General features: G+C 42.7%; 2 protein-coding genes across 2 annotated transcripts in view; one reads left to right on the top strand and one right to left on the bottom strand.

Moving 5' to 3' along the window:
• The window catches only part of TFAP2E (transcription factor AP-2 epsilon), a 37,045-nt gene extending 33,390 nt beyond the window's left edge, over positions 1 to 3,655 (top strand). Inside the window, exons 6-7 of the mRNA XM_075604573.1 lie at positions 128 to 269; positions 1,963 to 3,655. Coding sequence (XP_075460688.1) covers positions 128 to 269; positions 1,963 to 2,251 — 431 coding nt within the window. The 3' untranslated portion in view covers positions 2,252 to 3,655. The remainder of the gene's footprint in view (positions 1 to 127; positions 270 to 1,962) is intronic.
• Positions 3,656 to 5,084: 1,429 nt separating this feature from the next.
• PSMB2 (proteasome 20S subunit beta 2) overlaps positions 5,085 to 21,248 on the bottom strand; it is a 40,733-nt gene continuing 24,569 nt past the window's right edge. The window contains exon 6 of the mRNA XM_075604577.1: positions 5,085 to 5,108. Coding sequence (XP_075460692.1) covers positions 5,100 to 5,108 — 9 coding nt within the window. The 3' untranslated portion in view covers positions 5,085 to 5,099. The remainder of the gene's footprint in view (positions 5,109 to 21,248) is intronic.

The raw sequence follows: 21,248 nt of genomic DNA, 5'->3' as shown, positions 1-21,248 counted from the left end.
AATTCTTCACCCAGGACTGGATCACGATCACACTGTTACCTGGAGTTAGGTATGAGTAAGTGTGATGTTAGAACTTGCCCTCTCCCTGTGTGTCACGCTGACCCTAACCATGTGTCTTCTTCTCTAGGTGAGGCTGTTCACCTCGCCCGGGATTTTGGTTACGTCTGTGAGACGGAGTTCCCAGCTAAAGCTGCAGCCGAATACCTCTGCCGTCAACACTCCGACCTGACGGAGCTTCACACCCGGAAAAACATGCTGCTCGCTACCAAGTACGTGTGAAGGAGTACATCATGAATCTGCACTTCACCTGTCTCTATAGTGATTAATAGATCTCCATCTGTAACAAATTATTTGTCCCCATAGACTTTTATGGGATTCCCCTGTACAAGAAATTACTTGTCCCCATAGAGTTTTATGGGATCATGCTCTACAAGAAATTGCTTGTCCCCATAGACTTTCATAGGATCCTGCTCTACATGAAATGTAATAAGAATCCCCACTTCTAAGAAAGGATAAACCTTTCAGGTTCTCATAAGATCCCCATTCTTAGTTCAGTCTACTCTCTCCCTGGGTAATGCTTAGTGTTACATGATCCCAAAAAGGTGTTTACTGATCACAATATAGCAAATAAAAATACCACTTGTGAGCACATTCACATGTCTCAGACAGGTCTCTAACCCCACCTTTATCTCTTAGCATACAGTGCTTCCACTGCAGCCAGGGATTCTGGGAAATTACATACAGTACAAATGAGCACTCAGTGTGTCACTTTGTTCTTCTTATCCAGTTTAACATGGACCCCTATAAGCATATGTCTGCCGTATCACTGCAAAGACAGGATACTAGAAAGCCCTGAAAATCAAACCATTGTTTATCCAAACAATATGCATGAATTTGCTCTGGGTGGGGAGAGCTGTAACCAGAGGAAATAAAGAACTGATGCACAGCTAGTTACAGTATTAGGGAGCCGTAGCTGCTTCTCTTAACCCTAAAGCAATGCGTTGCAGGCCTCTCTAAGAGCAAAGGGTTAAGTGGTTGAGCAGCAACAGATTCTGGGCAACTGTCTACAGACTGTAGCAATCTCAGAGGTTAAATTTAGCATGATCAAGACTGTTTTGTAGGATATACAGTCAGCAATAGGAAGTAACTGATTTATTTGGAGATAAGAGGTTTGGGCATTAAGTCTTATCTCGTATTTGTGATGCCTGAGTGCTCTCTGCCCCTTCCCCCAACATGGAAAATCTTTCACTGGAAAATAAATTCCTTCCAGATTCTCAAAGTAAAGGCATTTCTTGCAGGGGAGACGTAAGGAAACAGTGAGATCTTCAAACAGTTTGGTGAAGGTGGTACCTGTTGCCTATGTCACCTGATGCAGTTGGGAGTGACAAAGTCTTCAGTCTCTGTGTTACTCAATTGACAAACTCAATGGGCCATAGGTCCCTTTTGACAGTGTCACACTGTAGTGGAAGGCACAGACCACATCGACCATAGTCATAGGTACTGTACACTTTATCTGTGACCGTTTGAATAGGACATTAGTCTTTTCTGACTGTCACCCTGCTGTGGGAGGGACAGACTTCCTGAAACATACAGTAGATGTCAGCAGTCTGTGTCACCCTCATGCTGTAGTGACAATCCCAACAGGCCATAGGCCCCTTCTGTTTGTCACTATGTCACCCTCCAGTTGGGTAAACGGACTTGATAGGGGCACTGTGTAATTCTGCATTGAGAATGACAAACATCGAACATAGGTCTTTTTGTACCTGTGTGTCACCTTGTTGGGAAGGGACAGATTCTATTGGCCATTGGCCTATTTTAATATATGTCCCCTTTTGCCTATGTCACTGTGACATCCTTGAGGAGGGCGGGACAGAGAGAATGGCCATTGGTCACTTGTTAAATTGGAATGGACTGGCTGAGTATCGCCCCTGTTAATCTCTATATTCATCTCTCCTTCTATAGGCAGATCTGCAAAGAGTTTGCTGACCTTCTGGCCCAGGATCGCTCCCCGCTGGGGAACAGCCGCCCCTCCCTTATCCTGGACCCAGGCGTTCAGAGCTGCCTGACCCACTTCAGCCTTATCACACACGGCTTTGGAGGTCCGGCCATTTGCGCCGCCCTCACTGCTTTCCAGAACTACTTGCTGGAGTCTCTCAAAGGGATGGACAAGATCTTCATGAGCAGCGCAGGCAATGGACACTCAGCCGGGGAATCCAAATCCTCCGAGAAGGACATCAAACATCGGAAATAACCCCCGGGGAGACGTGAAGGGCTAGGGATGAAAGGGGCTGGAAAGGGAAAGTGGACGTGGTGGATGGGAGACATGCTTCTTGCGATTGTCCCACGGTGGGGCTGGACACTGAGCATGATGAAGAAGACAATGAACCCTGGCTGCTTTCAGTAAGGGGAGCAAAAAAGGTCTTTTGCGAGGGGTGAGGCCAAACCTAGAGGGTTGGAGAAGGAATCACACTGTGGTTGCTTTTTCAAGATGGAAAGAGAGGGACACTGCCATGAGTATCTGTACAGATGTAACCTGCGACAACGTATCCCGGTATAACTCAGAATATCACAGAGTTTCTATGTTTCATGGGAATATTGGTGCATTATATCACAATATATCCCATGTATTACACCACAGACAGACAAAATGAGGCCCGCTACATCTATATATGCAAGTACAAGACAGTCAGCAATGTGTTTCTAACCTCTCTAGCACTACAGTGGTTAAAGGGTAGTCCCACTCAGTGGACACAAAATTATTATTTTTAAAATAATCTACTAATGCAAAAGGCTTCCTACAACAGATAATAAATTTACTTAGCCCCATTCCCTGCCAGAGGTGTCTGCAATGTGTTGCAGAGCCTCCTCACATCAAAGGGGTTAAGGTAAAAATGTCACTTTGTGTAATGCAAATGGACAGGGTTTTCTTCCCAACACTGCAATTGTCATGAGCCACTAACAGCTTCCAGTCTCAGTCATTTGGCTAATGATGGCATCAGAAGAAGGACACAGGGTGTCACTTCAGGGGTGAGAAGCTGCCCAAGTATCAGGTTAAGGGGATCAGAAAAAAAAATTGTTTGCAATATACTTAGAAGATATTGCCTAAATTTAACTTATTAAACACATCACGGTCATTGGTTCACATTGGTCCTATGTAAGACTGACCCTTTAACCCATTACATAAAACGGTCAATAGATCACTTTGCTCCTACATGGGACTATCGCTCTAAACCTATGAAACGTCACTGTCATTAGGTCACTTTGCACCTTCATGGGACGGACCCTCTGTCACATTTGACATGTCACTATTAGGTCACTTTGTTCCTATGTGGAACTGACCCTCTAACCCCTTAAACACATCACTGTCATAGGTCATTTTGCACCTACATGGGACTGATCATTGAACCCATTAACAAGTCACTGTCATTAAGTCACTTTGATCCAACATGGGCCAAACCCTTTACAATGGGGAAGTGTTCTTCTCAAAGACTTGCTCAGCACCTTGCATGAAGAAAACCTCAGCCCTCAACACAAGGACACGCAAACTGAAAAAACCTAGCAGCAGCCGAAAAGAATTTAAACCCAGGGCCGGTTTGAACTGAGACAGACTCTTGTACATATTTATTTATGTTTAATTAAATGGGAAAGTTTTAAAGATGTTCAGTGCGAGTTATTTATATCTGATTGCGTTTGGGGGTCTTAATATTATTATTAATATTTGGGAATTTTTTCCCCCTTGCAAATGCATTCAGAGAGTTTTATGCACTTGGACTTTCACAGACACCTCTGTTGTTGTACAAAACCCAAATGAAAAACAAAACACGTTCTCATTAATAAAAAAAAAACAAAAAACAAAAATAAATCACTCAATGAGAATGTTTTTATATGGTCTGTTGTAATAATAATGTTTTTTTTTCTTGTATAGAGCTGACAATGCACACAGCGCTGTACATAGGATTTTGCGCAGGCACAATGAGTCCCTGCCCCGTGGAGCTTACAATCTACGTTTTTTGGCGCCTGAGGCATAGGGAGATAAAGTGACTTGCCCAAGGTCACAAGGAGTGGACACCAGGATTTGAGCCAGGCTCCTCCGTTTCAAACTCAGTGTTTGTAGTCAGTGTCTTTACTCACTGAGCCTCTCCTTCAAAACTATGTCACTTAGCAGACTTAGAAATATATATATTTTAAGTTATGGTGGGTGAAAAAGGCTTACAAGGGTTCCATGTAAAAATTGTTTTCAGGCAAGTCACGTGTGCTCATTTGCATGTCATTTCCCTGAATCCCTTGCTGCAGTGGAAGCACTGTATGCTAGGTGATAATGGTGAAAGGCAGGGTTGCAGACCTGTCTAAGATATGTGAATGTGCTCACAAGTGATCTTTTTATTTGAGATTTTATATATATATATATATATATATATATATAAAAAAAATATATCAATGAGAGAGCTCACATTTAACCCTTTCACTACCAGCAACACATTGCTCCGCAAGAGTTAAAAGTGAAAGCGATTACGATGCAACCCGGTGGAGTCTGCTAAGGTAAAAAATAAATACGTTATAATGCAGTGTGGATTGTTGCTTTAAATGCAACAGTAAGCTTAATTTATTTCCCCAAATTTTTGCCTGTAGTGATGGGATTCACCAATTCCAAAACCCCCGGGGAGCGCAGGATGCATGAAGGTTTATATTCATTTCAGAGAGACTATGAGCTGTACAGTATACATACCCTGCAAGACACTTTGGACTCATTCACTTAAATGGGCCGTATAGAGCCATGTTAATTGACACATGCTGGAAGGTGTGTTATGGATTAGCACTGTTTATATGGGCCGAAATCAGAGATGTGGCTTTTATCCAAACTACTGATGTGCAGTAACTTGGTACGTTGACGCTGGAAGATGCATGTACCAAATGTCTTTCTTAGTGTTATTTCACTGTGTTGCTTTGCAGGTCTCTGACCCCAAAAGGGTTATAACTGTTTTAAAAGCTTCATCGCATATCGCTTATCCATCAATATAGCATTTTTGCCGGCCTTTTTTTTTTTTTTTAAGATAGCTGCCTCCAATCTCTCTTCTCTGCCCATGTGAAGCACAGCGTAGTCACAGCATCTGGAAAATATATTATGCCCTATTATATCTATAGGATATATCTATATTGTACTATATCTATAAATATATACACATTCTTTGGCTGCAAACGCTTCATGATTTTTATCTCATCTAAGACATAGACAAACAGATGTGTTGTTCCAGCCACCTGCAAATGAACATGCTGCAGTGTATAATTATACAGAGTACCTCTACAGACTTCCAACCTCTTCTTTCAAGCAGAGATACGTATCTCTGTTCAGTCCCCCCCTTACAAAAGGAATGTTTGCTGCACTATATAATGCCAGTGAGCATCTCTGCAGCTCTCCTTGAAAATGATTACGCATTAATCATAAGGCCTCGGCCATGTTACCTGCTTGCGTGCTGATGCGCGCTGAGGCTCAGGGAAAGCGGGTGCTTTCCCTGACCTTGCGGTTGCTTGACCTGCGCGCCGTCAGGGGGCAGGCCGGGGGCGGGCCAGTTACGTCACGGAGCTGGTTCGCCCTCATTGGGCGAACCACTCACGTGACCGGCCCTGCGTTCCGGCAAGCGCTTGATTTTTAAAATTACCTAAGACCTACGCTTCCGCGCGCTTGCGGAAGAGTAGGCGAGCCCCTACTAAAGCTGCTCTAATTGCGGCTGTAGGGGCTCAGTGGCAAGCATGAGCGAGTGTCAGCACGCAAGCAGGTAACATGGCCGAGGCCAGCAGCAAAATGAGCATACAGTAAGTATAATAATGATGAGATAAGGGGATGTTTCCTAAAAAAAAAAATCTCTTTTATTTAACCCTGTGGTTGCCCTACTGGATTATCACATACTTCCCCTTCACATGTTGCTAAATGGGACCTGTGGTTTAAATTACAATGCCCATATCGTTTAAATTAACCCATTGCCCATATCGTGACTCTCCAGCAGGGAAAGGGTCAAAAAAAAAAATATTAAGAGGCGTGGGAACAAAGACATCCTTATGCAAAAAAATTCTCTTCCACCCTCCCTCCCCTAAAATACTTCCCAAAGTAAAGCCGTCCAGCACAGCTGCCTTGTATTAAGACTCTGGCCAGGGCCTGACTGGGTAACTGACTAATGGGACATCAGCACGGAATGGCCCGTTTAAAAGGACGCTTTTTGTTTTCAAGGCGGCTCTGTGGTTTCCTCTGAGACCAGTTGCTGCTCAGTGAACTCTGTGCTAAGGAGACTGGATCCAAAGTACCAAACGCATACACAGCGTTCTGTTTTACAGTGACAGGGAGACTACAGTGATTATCAGGGATGGACTCAGACAGTCCTGGATATATATATGTAATGTAAGGTGACCTCCTGGCTGCAGATTATCAGGGACAGGCTCAGACAGTCCCGAGTTTATATGAAATGTTCGGTGACCACATGGCTGCAGATTATCAGGGACCGGCTCAGACAATGCTGGGTTTATATGTAATGTAAAGTTACCTCCTGACTACAGATTATCAGGGACAGGCTCAGACAGTGCTGGTTTGTGTAGTTTCTGTTCTGAGAGCCCCCTATATGATTTATTTTCTTTCTCACTCGTCAGAGTTTCCGATGTCATTTTTAGTGAATATTGCACAAGGAGCAAAAGTGACTTTCCGAAAGTCACGAAGAACTGACACTGGGGTTCAAGCTCTTCAAAGCCAGTGACATAAGATGTTGTCGTTGTTGCGGTTTTGAATTGCATTGCAGACTAAATTCACTGAGGCGGCCTTTTTAGCACCCCAGTGAATATTATGTTAGCGTAATCTTCCTCCAAATTAGAAAATAGCAGAAGGATTTCACAAGGAGCAAAAAGTGCCGAATGAATAAAGTAGTTTGCAAAAAACATTTTATGATATATATATATATATATATATATATATATATATATATATATATATACGCACCACCTTGAGAAAGGTCCCACTGGGGGACCGAAATGTCGGTTTTTGTGTCTTCTATCAAATATAGAAAATTTATGATTTACTTAACTGCGTGCTGTCCCTTGATGTCGTGTTGCAACCGGTATCGTATGAGAATATATAATGGTTATTGAGGCAAAAAGTGACACTGTGTGCTCATTTGCATGTCATTTCCCAGAATCCCTTGCTGCAGTGGAAGTGCTGTATGCTGGGTGATAATGGGGAAAGGCGGGGTTGCAGACATGCAGATGAGCATACAGTTATATATGTATATATATATATATATATATATATATATATATATATATATATATATATATATATTTATTTTTCTTGTTTTGCAGTGCAGGCATCTCCGGCAGTTAAAGAGTTACGGCAGCAGTGACTTACTGGGTCACACTCTTTGTTGTATGAGACAGTGCCCACTATGCGAGCTGTAAGAGCATGACCCTGCTATCTCTCCATCAGAGGGGGGGGAGGGGCTGTAAGCTCCTTACCCTGCCCCGGGCATAACAGATGCTGCCTAGCACCCCACCCACACCCCTCCTATCAAGAAGGTGAGGTGGGAAGGGGGGGAAGTAATTGTTTTATGTTTATTAATCACCTGCTGTAGATGAAAGTCAATGAATCACTAAGTCAGATTCCTAGCAATGATGAGAGAAGTAACAGCTCTCGTCACTTTGTCGCGCGTGGTAAATCACTAAAACCCAGAACAATACAAGCATCTACTGTATGGACTGAGCTACCTGTGGCCTTGCATCGTAATAAAAGCCCCCCTCCCCAAACAGACACACACACACAAATAAGCCCCCCTCCCCAAACAGACACACACACACAAATAAGCCCCCCTCCCCAAACCGACACACACACACACAAATAAGCCCCCCTCCCCAAACAGACACGCATATAAGCCGCCTCCCCGAACACACACAAGTATTCCCCCCTTTCCAAACACACACATTGTGTATTTCACAGATATATATATATACACACACACACCTGATGTATAAGAAATGGATAGCCATACTGAATAAGTGTTCTTTTGACCTTACGATACTTGTAATAAAACAATACAGTAAGGAGATTGTAAAAAACAAGAAGGACATTGATAGCATTATGACCAGACATGGTGATGTCCTGACTGCAGATACTAACCCGGTCTGGACGGATAAAATCCAAACAACAATTGATTCCTACCGTGAGAATCTGATTAAATACAAAAAAGAGAAATTGCGCCTAGTCAAGGCAGACTATAAGGAACGCAAGGTCTATCGGTGGGTGTTGGGTCTAGGTGATCCTGCGGCAGGAAGGGGTACTGGTAGAAGAAACATGTCACGACAAAAAAGAGATACTCGCAAGAAGATGGGTTACACTACGAGTGAGAAGGAAATTGTAGACCGTGGTCACAGCAACTCCACCAGCCAACGCATTGAAAAAAGTAAAAAACTTTATTGAAACTTAACAGTGAGCATCAGTAACCATACACTCTGACGTGTTTCGTCCAATGATGGACTTTTTCAAAGATTGATTACCCATGCATACTGGCGGACCTTATATAGGGCGTGACGTTTCAAATTAATTATTCAATCACAGGAATGGGACTTCCCCTTCACCTGTAGCCCAATTTAGACCATTAGAATCAGTCCCACGTTACCCCGAATATACAAAAGCTGAAATATGCAACAAAACACCACACAATATTCAAATATTCTAAGATAAGAATACAGAAAAAAAAGAAAAATAATATAAAAACATGGTATTAAAAACAAGAAAACAGAATGCTCACATCATTATTATAGACAATAATAAATAATATAATGTAATAAATGTGGATACTGAATACAAAGATTAATTATTTAAATCAATTTGGTATTAATAATATTAATCCATTTAAAGGTGCCATAATTGTAAATATTATTTAAGGGCAAATACATGGAAGATATAGGGATCCTTTGATACATATAAAAAGGAAAATAAAAAAAGGGTCATACAGATAGTACATACCCAATATCGATCACATAATATAAGCTATTCTAATAATGTAATGATCGTTGATACACACTCTGAACACTCCCCCCACACATGTCACCCAACCAAGAAGTGTTTTAGCTCCCACTCCTGGTTGATACCAAATGGATGGAGAGTGTTCAAAGTGTATATCCAGTACATTTCCTGTCTATTCAATATGCCTTCTCTATCACCACCCCCTTACATGATGGGGAATATGTTCAATAGCAATATATGAAAAATTGTCTATACCACCTCTAGGACACCTAGCAAAGTGTCTATGCACCGGATGTGATACATCTTTTCTTTTTATCACATCCGGTGCCTAGACACTTTGCTAGGTGTCCTAGAGGTGGTATAGACAATTTTTCATATATGGCTATTGAACATATTCCCCATCATGTAAGGGGGTGGTGATAGAGAAGGCATGTTGAATAAGTGAGTGATACTGACTTATCGGATAACGCTGAAAGTGTCAATACAGAACCTTTTTTAGGACAGGCTACGGACGTATCAACGAAGCCGTCCACACATGGCGCAGACGTAATGCGGTCCGGAGAGGTGGGCACAAATCGCAGGTATCCCGAGCGAGGAAGAGGAGGGAAGAAACAACCGGAGAAACGGTGATCTTCAACCTGACGAATCACTCGCTCACAGAGGCGGAATAAAGTGTACTACAAAGAGGCCTTTCATATGTTCCAACCTTCAATCAGAACCCATTTGACTGGGAAGACGACATGTATAAACTTAAACGGCATTTGAGACTAAAAGACTTCTACAGCAAGACAGACCCTATACCATCACAACCCAGTGGGAGCACAAGGCCATTTAAGGCGAAGAGCACCTTTGACCCACACTCCAACAATTACAATATTTCAACCTTCATGAATCTTCTCCAAAATGAAACCCGAGATAGAATCAAAAAGTACTGTACTAGTTTCTACAATATCTCGAGGGAGGAGAAACAAGCAATAAAAACCTTAAAAAACAACCAATCCATCATCATTCGTGCTGCTGACAAAGGTGGCGGAATAGTCATGATGACGTTTACCTATTACAGGCAGGAGATTGAACAGCAACTAGCCAATGCCAATCATTATCGGCATCTAACGGGCGATCCTACCATCACCTATAAGAAGGCGATAGACGCGGTCATTGCACTCGGCCTGGGAAATAATTGGATTTCTGAAGATACGGCGAAATTCCTTACCCAAAATCATCCAAGGATATCGGTGATATACGTTCTTCCAAAAATTCACAAATCCATGACACAGCCACCAGGGAGGCCCATTATTTCAGCTATGGGATCCCTATGTCACCCATTGTCGCAATTTGTAGATTTTTTCTTGCAACCGCTGGTGGCAGAAATGGATTCATTTATAAAAGATACCACCGATTTTATTGTGAAAATTACAGATCTTCCGTTTACTTCAACAAAGAACTTGTTGGTGACTCTGGACGTTTCCTCCCTTTATACCAACATTCCAACACAAAGAGGGGTTGGAGGCTATAAAAACATGTCTCAATACCTCCAGCAAATACACAGGCCCTCCCATAGAGTTTTTGTTGCTTTTGATTGAGATCATCTTACACAAAAACTTCTTTAAATTTGAAAAGAATTTCTTTCTCCAACTAATGGGAACGGCCATGGGCTCGAACATGGCGCCATCATATGCTAACTTATATATGCACATATACGAACATATGCATATATTACACGATGCCCCTCATGTCCAGTGTATTAGAAAATATTATCGCTACATTGATGATATTTTCGTTATATGGGATGGCACGGATACACATTTACTGGAGTTTATGGATTATCTGAACTCTATTTCATCTACAATCAGGTTCACTGTGAGCTTTAGCTCCAAAGAGATTACCTTTTTGGATACGGTGGTTTATGAAGTTGATGGCATACTTGCTACTAGGGTCTATTTAAAACCTACAGATAAGAACACCTTAATACAGGCATCAAACCATCATCCAACACCTCTTAAACGTGGCTTACCCTATTCACAACTCCTGAGAGTCAAAAGAATAACCAGTGACCCTGAGGAAGCGGAAAAAGCCTTGTCATCAATGTCACAAAGATTCTATGAAAGGGAATATAACAAAACTGATATTGATAATGCCATGTCCAGAGTAAGAGAGATTGACAGACGCACACGCTTGGTACCTGTTAATAAAAAAGTTGATGCCGGATGATTCAATGTAGTGAGCACATACACTAAAGCATCTGGATTCATCAAAAACAGTGTCCAAAAACATTGGCATATTTTATCAAATGACAACAGGATAGGGAAGTATTTTACTGAACCTCCACTGTTTTGTTATCGACGGGGACCAAATTTTGGAGATATGCTGACTAATGCAGATCCGATTAATAAGTATGCGGCAAGTAATACATGGTTACACAAGAAGACTGGATCCTTTCGCTGTCACGGATGTATAAATTGTCAGTTTATGCAGATTGGTCAAACATACAATCATCCACAAAGTGGTATTCGGATAAAAATTCAACATCACCTTAATTGTGAATCCAAATTTGTCGTTTACATGATCAAATGTCCATGTGGACTATACTACATCGGTAAAACTACACAGATGTTGAATGAAAGAATGGCAATACACCGCTCAACCATAAGAAAAGCATTACAAAGTGATACTGTGGATGAAGATCTGACATTTCTACCAGTTGCACGTCACTTTAAACTACTTTGACATTCCCTGGCAACCATGCGATGTATGCCGATCTTCCAGATCCAGCCACAACCTCGCGGAGGAGATGGGGATAAACTCTTACTCCAACAAGAAGCAAGATTCATCTATGATCTAAAGACAATGGCACCTCACGGATTAAACGAGGACCTTAAATTTGGTTGCTTTTTATGAAGTGACATATTGTGATTAACATTTCTTTTTGCATGGCTTTCTGTTTCTTTTCTTTGTTTCATCCATTGATTACTTTGTATATTATATTGTGCTTTCACCTTGTCCTTTCACTTTGGTGTTTGATTTTATTCTGTGGGCTAATTATTCTTTCTATTGCTCCTTCTGTTGTCTGATTTATTTATCTTGACATAAATATTTGCTTTCACGACTCATCCCCCTTGGTTATTGATTATACTATATTTGCATTTTTAATTATGCAATGTATATTACAAATACGCAAAGATAGCTAAATATACATTTCCCATACTAATTATAATAACTATTATATGGGTTAAACATACGAGGGGGATGAAATTTGTGTCAGCATTGAAAATGTTTCTTAGACTGACAGCATGTTATGTCTGTTTATATCATCATTGATGCTTGCAGGGGGCCCCTTTCTAATCCTATTCCCACGGTTTTAAAGCTTTTTTAGATAGATATGTGTTTCATGCATTGGTGTTCATACTGGTCACGATAGCTTGTTTTTGATTTGTCTAACCTACTCATAGATTGTGCTATTATCTGTGTTTGCTATTTGATGTATATGGGGCATGGTTTGGTTGCTATGGACGCTTTTGATACACTTAAGTTAGGCGCAATTATCATGCTTCGTATGCCATTGGCTTTTGCGGTGCTGTCAGCCATGCATATGCATAGGTTAAACTTTCCTTAGTAGGGCGGGTGCCATGACAATCAGGGATGCGGCGAGGTTCGCGCGCTGTACCTGGTTGTATTAAACATGGCATTTGAACTGCGCATACTCAGGAGGCTTTCCCTTGCATAACATGGCGGGTTTCCATGACTACAGGGGACGCTATAGTCTGCACATGTGCTCTTTATACAATACGGTGTCTCAAAGTGCCATATGGATCTTCCTGGCTTCCAGTACATGATAAACACAGAGCAGCAGTCTTTTAATTGAGTCTGGGTAAACATTGACTGTCCTATCAGAGCTATCTTTCTAAGTGACATAGTAAGAACATGCATTGCAATTGGCACATTGGGTTTTAGCTACAATTTGATGTGTCATGTGGGGTTTTGAGAAGTGTTCTCATTGGTTGATTGTATGATTTGTGTGCACTGGTGGGGGTATAAGTTGCAGTGGTCTTCATTCTAACACTGTATGACCCTGAGGAAGGTTCCGTTTGTAGGAACCGAAACGTTGGTTTTTGTGTTTTAATACACTTTTACATTTCTACCCGTGTGTGCTGTCTCTCCTTACTGGACCATCATATATACACACACACACACACACACACACACACACACACACACACACACACACACACACACACACACACACACACACACACACACACACACACACACACACACACACACACACACACACACTGTGTGTGTTCAGAAAACAAAGGACCCCTTTGTTTTTTCATCATATTTTATATATTTCTCGCTCATTCCCCATAAAAAATTGCACAATTGTAGGTCTGTTATGTAGATTAGCGCTATATAAGAAGCATAATGTAGACAATCGACTGGTGTTAACTAAATTGATGTCACTGTATTATGTCAACAAGTTCATTAAAACCAGAGACATAACATAAAACACAGACAGAGCTCAGTTTTATGTCAACAAGTACCAGATACATTGCGGTAGGTTCATGTTCATTAAATGAGATGGGAGTTTGTAGCTTGTAAATGTGTTAAACTGTTGTAATCTAACCGGAAACACTAAGGGGCCTACTCACTAAACTTCGGTAAGTGCATTAATGCTGGTTAACTGCCCTTTTCAAGCGATAGTGTGTGTGTAGCTATTCACAAAGCTTTGATATCATGGAACTATCGCACTAAAACGGCTTTATAATGAGCTTTAACACTGGCTATAAGAAGTAGTGTGGTAGCTGAAAAAAAATACACAAACTCGCATTTTTGGGTCGCAATAACTGCTATTCACTAAGCTCCGAGATGCATTACGCACCATAAAACCTCACATTCTTTTCTCGCATTCTAAAGGGTGGCCAGATTAGAATCGCGATTTACATTTCACAGAATTTATTTTTACGGCATAGGATTGAATCCGGGGGTCTCTGGAGCTAACCCACATGCATTTCAGCTCCGGAGACCCCCGGATTCAAACCTCCATAACAAAGATAAAATTACAGCCAGCTTCCTTACCTTAGCGGCTAACTGCTAAGGTAATGAAAGGGTTAAATAGCAGCAACTGCTTTATTTTTGGTAGAGGGGGTCGGTGAAGCTTGTAGTTGCCCCAGGGTGGGTGTTTAAGTCTCCCGGAAGGGTTGCAGTAGGAATTAACCCAATTCATTACCTTAGCGGTTACATCTGCTACGGTAATGAAGGGGTTAACCCCTCGCGCTATCCTCCCACAAGGTCTAAACACCCCGGGGCAACTACCCCCTTCACCCACCACCTCTACCAACACCACCACACAGGAATGGGCAAAAGTGCTACTAACCAAAGATGGCTAATAGCGCTTTCTCCCATTCAAAAAACCATTACAATGCAATACATTAAAAAAAAAAAAAAAAAAAAAACACCCCCCAAAATTCTAATTATCCAGACATGGATAATAGCACATTTGCCCATTAAAAATAAAACATTACCCAGCCAGCATATAGTAAATTAAAGTTGTACTTACCCCTGCCAGGATGAAGGCCGCCCTCATCTTCCTCCACGGGCAGCAACATTAAAATTAAAAAAAAACTAGCTACGAGCCACAAACCCTTTAATCCCCTTAGCGGTTAGTAACTATCCACCCGGGAAGCCTAACCACTCTCCCTGGGGCAACTACCTCTCCCCCCCCCCTCTAACCCTTGATTGTCATTGTGGTAAACAATGCCCACAATATGGGCATTGATTGAGGCAATGGCAATAACTTGGGCGACCTAAAAAAAAACCACAAAATAAAACACGACATTTAAATAAAAACAAGCATGACAATAAAGTCATTGCTTGTGACTGTGATAAACCATGCCCATAATATGGGCATACATTGTCACAATGACAATGAATGGGCAACCTTTAAAAAAAAAAAAAATAACAAAAAATACAATACAGTACAATAAAATAAAAATAAACATTTCCCAAAAATTGCACTGCTTGTCACTGTGCTTATCTATACCCTGAAAGGGGCATAGATAAACACATAGGCAGTCAATGGGCATCCAAAAAAAACAATGAAATACACAATGAAACAAAATATAGTCAATTTATTTCCAACCTTTGCCGGGATTCACCCTCCTCATGCTACTGCGGCACCAACTCTTGTCCCACGACACAATGCTATTCAACAGCCAGACACGCTGAAGTCCCTGATCCTCTGTTGATTGAAGAGGAAGCCTGGGTGAGCAGTCTTCTTTCCTTTCTTTTCTTCCTTCATGTCTATTCTTTGTAATCCAGAGGGTCCCAGAGATGTTGATCCGATGGCTTATTGAGCTCAAATGAGACTTTAGTGGCCTTATATAAGGCCTGTAACATCCCATTTGATTGACAAAGGGTACAACCCCAATCCAATTGGTTGGTGTACCATGTGACAGCTTCCATTTTTTTAAGGATGTGACATCATCTTAAAGGGAGGGAAGCCAGCCAATCAGGGACCATATGCTTCCCTCCCTTTAAGATGACGTCACTTCAGCAAAAAAAAAAAAAAAATGGAAGCCATCACATGGTATATCTACCAATCTAATTGGTGGATGTACCATGTGATGGCTTCCATTTTTTGGAGTGAGGTGACAATCAAAAAGGGAGGGAACATAGCCAATCAGGTAGCATGCCCCCTTTTTGATAACGTCACATCACTCCAAAAAAGGAAAGGCATCACATGGTATATCTACCAATCCGATTGTTTGGTGTACCATGTAATGGCTGTGACGGTAGGGGTAAATGTGATTGCTTTTAATAAAGGTCAAGCACGCCATTACCCCTACCTGTCAATAATATATCTGTATTATGGTTATATATCTAGTTGCAGAACTTCAATGTTGCTAATTGTATGTGACCTTTCCATGTTACTATAAGTATGTAACCAAAGTTAGGTTGCATTTCAACCCACCAATAAGGGGCAGGGTCATATTGAAGACACCTGGCCTCAACTCTCTATTATTGTAACATTGTTTTGGCATGGGGTATAAAAAGGTAGGGAGGGAGGCACCTAGCTAGCTCTAGCTCCAGTTCTATGTCTCTGGCTGTTGCAGATGTAGAGCTCGTGTGCCGGTCCCACGTCTGAAGACCATTCCCTGTAGGCACTATGTGGGGAAAAGAGCAAGGAAAATCTCTGCACCTAGTTCTATAGGGTAACCCCCAGTTTTCCCAGTTGGGAGTATGTGTTGACAGTTTATGCACAGTTGTGGATACCTTTTTTTTTTCCAATAAATTTATTTTAATCAACTCTTTTCTGTCTGGTGAATTGATCCCTGGTGTGATAGTCCTGGTCTCCCGTGACAATGGCTTCCATTTTGTTTGCTGAAGTGATGTCATCTTAAATGGAGGGAAGAATATGCTACCCGATTGGCAGGTTTCCCTCCCTTTAAAATGACGTCACATCCGTAAGAAAAAAATGGAAGCTGTCACATGGTACACAAACCAATCGGATTGGTGGTGTACCATTTGTCAATCAAATGTGATGTCACAGGCCTTATATAAGGCCTGTCACGTCTCATTTGAGCCCAAGAAGCCATCGGATTAACATCTCTGGGACCCTTTGGATTACAAAGAATAGAAGAAAAGAAAAATCTACTCACCCGGGCCTCATCTGCAATCAGCAGAGTATCATGGACTTCTGCACATCAAGCTGTTGAGAATCACTGCGTCGTGGGTCGAGTTGGTGCCGCAGTAGAATGACGAGGGTGAATCCCGACAAAGGTAAGAAAACACATTGAATGTATTCTATTTAAAAGGTGTATTTTTTTTTAGGATGCCCATTGACTGCCAATGTGTTTATCTATGCCCTTTTCTGGGTATAAATAAGCACAGTGACAAGCAATGCAGTTTTTTGGCAAATGTTTGTGTTTATTTCATTATGTAATGTACATTATTTCGTAATGTATACTTTTTGCATTCATTTTCATAGTGGCAATCCATGCCCATATGGTGGGCATGGTTTACCACAGAGACAATCAATGGGTAAAGGGAGTGGGGGTAGTTGCCCGTGGTTGGTGGTTAGGCCTCCTGGGTGGGTAGCAGGGGAGGGAGGGATAACCCCTTAATTACCATAGCGGTTACCAACCACTAAGGTGATTAAAGGGTTAGTGGCCAGCAGCTAGTTTTTTTTTATTTCAATGTTGCTGCACACGGAGGACAAGGACGGCCTTCATCCTGGCAGGGGTAAGTAGAATTTTAATTTACTTTAAGCTGGTTGGGTACCGTTTAATTTTTAATGCACAAATGCAAATTTTGTCCATTATTGTACTGTAGGTGTTGGGGGGGGGGAGTAGTGGGGGTGGGTAGGGTTATTGTATTTTAATTGGGGGTAGAGGGAGTGGGTTAAGGGAGTAGTTGTCCAGGGTTGGCGGTTAGGCCTCTCGGGTGGGTAGCAGGGGGGTTTAAACCATTTATTACCACAACTATGGTAGTGAAGGGGTTAACTCCTCCCGTAACCTTCCCAGTAGGCTTACCCACCCACCCTGGGGCAACTACCCCCCTAACTAACCCCCTACAAACCCACACTGCCCCCAGCAAGCCAGGTATTCTAATTTAACCCCTTCATTATCTTAGCGGCTAGCTGATAAGGTAATGAAGTTGTTTTTATTTTAATAACAGTATTGAAGCAGGGGGTCTCTGGAGCTGAACCCCATTGATTTCAGCCCCGGGGACCACCTGCTTCCTGAGTTACAGGCCCCCCCATATGGGGTGCTGGTATCTCCGCGAAGCTTATATCTCCCGGTCACGTGACATTTAGATGCCAGCACCCCATACCAAGGCCTGTAACTAAGGGGTCTCCGAGTCTGAAATAAATGCGGTTAAGCTCCAGACACCCCCTGCTTCAATACAGTGTTATTAAAATTGTACGTAAAACTGCGCGATCGCCTGTAAGAGCTGTGTAGGTAGAGGCAGCGTCTCTCTGTGAAACTCTTAGGCCTCGGATATGGTCGAAAAGACCGTGCTGAGCCGCGCTGAGGGGAAACATTATCCCTATCAACACGGCTTTAGTCGGCGCGCGGAGGCACGTGCGGAGGCGTATGGAATTGCAGCGATGGGCCAGTCACGTGACTGCCAAAAGCCAATGGCAGTCCGTGACGTCGGTGCCGTGACACGCTAGCCCCGCCTCCCGCTCGGCACACAAGTGCGCACGCCGACGCTCATGCAGGGACACGAAAAAGCTCCTGCTTCAGCATGAGCGTCAGCGCTGCTCAGCGCTCTTCCCTACACTATGTCCCAGGCCTTAAAGACTACTGGAGCGACATGTCGCTCATGAAGCAAACACAAGGTAGTACGATTTGGCATTTTTTTAGCGTACAATAAAAAAAACTTGCGATTTTTCTTAGTGAATACCATTTTCACACAACTTTCTTATAGTGCAGTAAGAACATGCAAACCCGCTCAGTAAAGCACTGAACTTATCGAAGTTCAGCGAATAGGCCCCTTTGATCAATACAGGCATACCCCAGTTTAAGGACACTCACTTTAAGTACACTCGCGAGTAAGTACATATCGCTCAATAGGCAAACGGCAGCTCACGCATGCGCCGGTCAGCACGTCCTGAACAGCAATACCGGCTCCCTACCTGTACCGAAGCCGTGCACAAGCGGGGAGACTATAGAGCCTGTTACACATGTGTTATTTACATCCGTTATGGACGTATATGACGATTGCCGTACATGGATAAGTGGGGAAAAGGGAGTGCTTCACTTTAAGTACATTTTCGCTTTACATACATGCTCCGGTCCCATTGCGTACGTTAATGCGGGGTATGCCTGTATATAGTTTGAATTCAAAGTGTGTGCTCAAAACGTCCTCCTTCTGCTGAAATGCTGGAAGACGAGAACGTCACTGTCTGATTGCATAATCGATAACGTGATCTAGCTGTTGCCATTCCTGAACGATACATTGTTTTACAAATTAGCGACCATCCTTTATCAAGAAACGTTTTATGTAACAGTTTGGGACCATAATCTTGCTGTCTCAAGCACTTTATAAACGTGTTCGTCTCCTTTGCTAAACACCATTTTGTAACTATGCACTTGATGAGGGTCATCCCGCCGTCACCAATTCTAAAGAATATTAGATCAAATAATTGTTAAATGTAATAATCTACTGTGACAGACCTAGAATTGCTGAAAATGTCATGAAAATGTAGTGATTTTTCTGTAAGATATGACAAAAAATTGAAGGGGGTTCTGTTTTTTCTGAACACTGTCTATACACAGATTTATTTTGCACTGTGTCAGGGCCCCTTCGAATGACTCACTCCCACTTATACAAACAAAAACAAAACAAAAAAAATGGCTTTTCCTATAAAATGACTTTCACTTTGTCTTTCCCTGATCACACACGTCTGACATCCTGCAGAAGTTTTGTTTGGAGAAAAAAAACATTTTGGATGTCTTCATACTGCGATTGCCCTGATCGTGAGACGGGTTTTTGAACTGCTGCCGCAGGACGGCCTCAGCCACTGATTTAAGCCACGTGTACGTGATATTTGTTGTGCGGCTAGGAATTTGTACGTTTGCAAAGCTGTTAAAACCCCTTTTAACCGCTTTGCTGCCAGAGGCCTGCAATGTGAAGGGATACACACTGTGAAACAGCTGCTTTGAATAGTACAATAGGTATTACATAGTGAGGGTCATTGATCAGTCTCCTGGATGCAAAACCAGGGCAAATCTGGTGCAAAAACACTACGCTGGATTGATCAAAGGGCAAAATTTCATTGGTTTCAATAGGAATGTTTTTCTTTAATAAATGTGGTGCAGTTTCTTTGCTCCAGTTTTGCACCCAGGAGACTTATGATGACCCATCCGAGTGCTTTCCTTATTGCAGCTTAGATTCACTGAGGCATTAAGGAACGTGTGGAATGAATAACATTTCTGTGAAGGTGAGCTGGGATCAGATTCATGTGTTAATCCTCCCCATATGAGGGGGCTACAGATCAGAGGGGTGCAGACTCCTGGCTGGCATGTAGCACACGGTGTATTCATAAGGAGAAGGGAACACGAAGTGTTCGATTTGGTTACAAGAGGAGGCGAGAAGCCTGGTAGCCAGATACTCAGGAATGCACCGAAGCCGCGTGGAAACCAGGCAAGCGGCCACAAAAATGTGTGTACAAGTCATATATACGGTGTACATTGCAGAGGTCAATGTTGTCCACAGCTACGCTATTGAAAATTCAGGCAGCTTCTGTACCTCTACTAACTTCTCCTTCAAAAAGCATGAATGGGAAGGCAGGGACAGGCTGGGTCAGTGAGAAGGGGCATAGCCAGGGTTGCCACCTCTCCGGGTTTGACACGGAGACTCACGGAGTACTTTGGGCACTCACCGCCGAGCTAAAGCTGTCAATCTCCGTGTGGCGGTGTCTCCGGCACCCTCCTGCAATTCCCCCTCCAACTGCAGTGAACATTGCTGCGCGGCGGCTGTGACATCATGACGCCACGCGGCGTCAGGCTGCCATGGCAACACGGCGCCGCATAGCGTCATGACGTTACGCGTCTCGTTGTCACCTCGTCATTTGACGCAGTGGAGCCATGTTCACTGCAGGTGGAGGGGGAATGGAAGGAGGATACCGGAGACACATAGTGAGAGGAAAAAGTAATAGCCATATTGAAAAGGGGAAATGGGACAAAAAAAAAAGAAAAGGAAATTAAATAACCACCGTGTGGATTAGATACCAGGTTTATATTAACCCATTCAATGCCAGAGGCACTTTTCCAGCACTCCACCTCCCCCCCCCCCCCACTTCCGGTAAGAAGACTTACTACATGTTAACAGCTATTACAGAGCTCTCCCCATCCGCACACCAAAGCAGCAGGAAATACACCGGCCTCTCTCCCTTCTCTGTACTGTAGGTACTCTGCAGCCTCGGCCCTGTCCCTGCTATCCTTATGCTGTATGAATACAATATCTGTGCCCGGCACACTCACAACTAGAGATACTCACTTGAGGTATCACTTTCAAACACTTGCCTCATTGCCCAGACTGTGCAACAACCAGCAGGGGCACAATAAATCTGTGCTCCAAAGAGCTTACAATCTAATTTCTAACACCAGAAGGCTGACAGAAAGTAATTGACATGTCCCGACCTCCACAACCCCGGCAAGCACATCATTTGGATGCTTAAAGATATTTATCTGGCCTACAGGGTATGTCTGGGGTAGTGTCACATTAAGTGTAATTAGTGAGA

Source organism: Ascaphus truei, chromosome 6 (genome assembly GCF_040206685.1).
Source record: "Ascaphus truei isolate aAscTru1 chromosome 6, aAscTru1.hap1, whole genome shotgun sequence".
Classification (NCBI taxonomy): Eukaryota; Metazoa; Chordata; class Amphibia; order Anura; family Ascaphidae; genus Ascaphus; species Ascaphus truei.
Note: the sequence above shows the minus strand (reverse complement) of the source record. Positions and strands in the feature narration are given on the sequence as shown.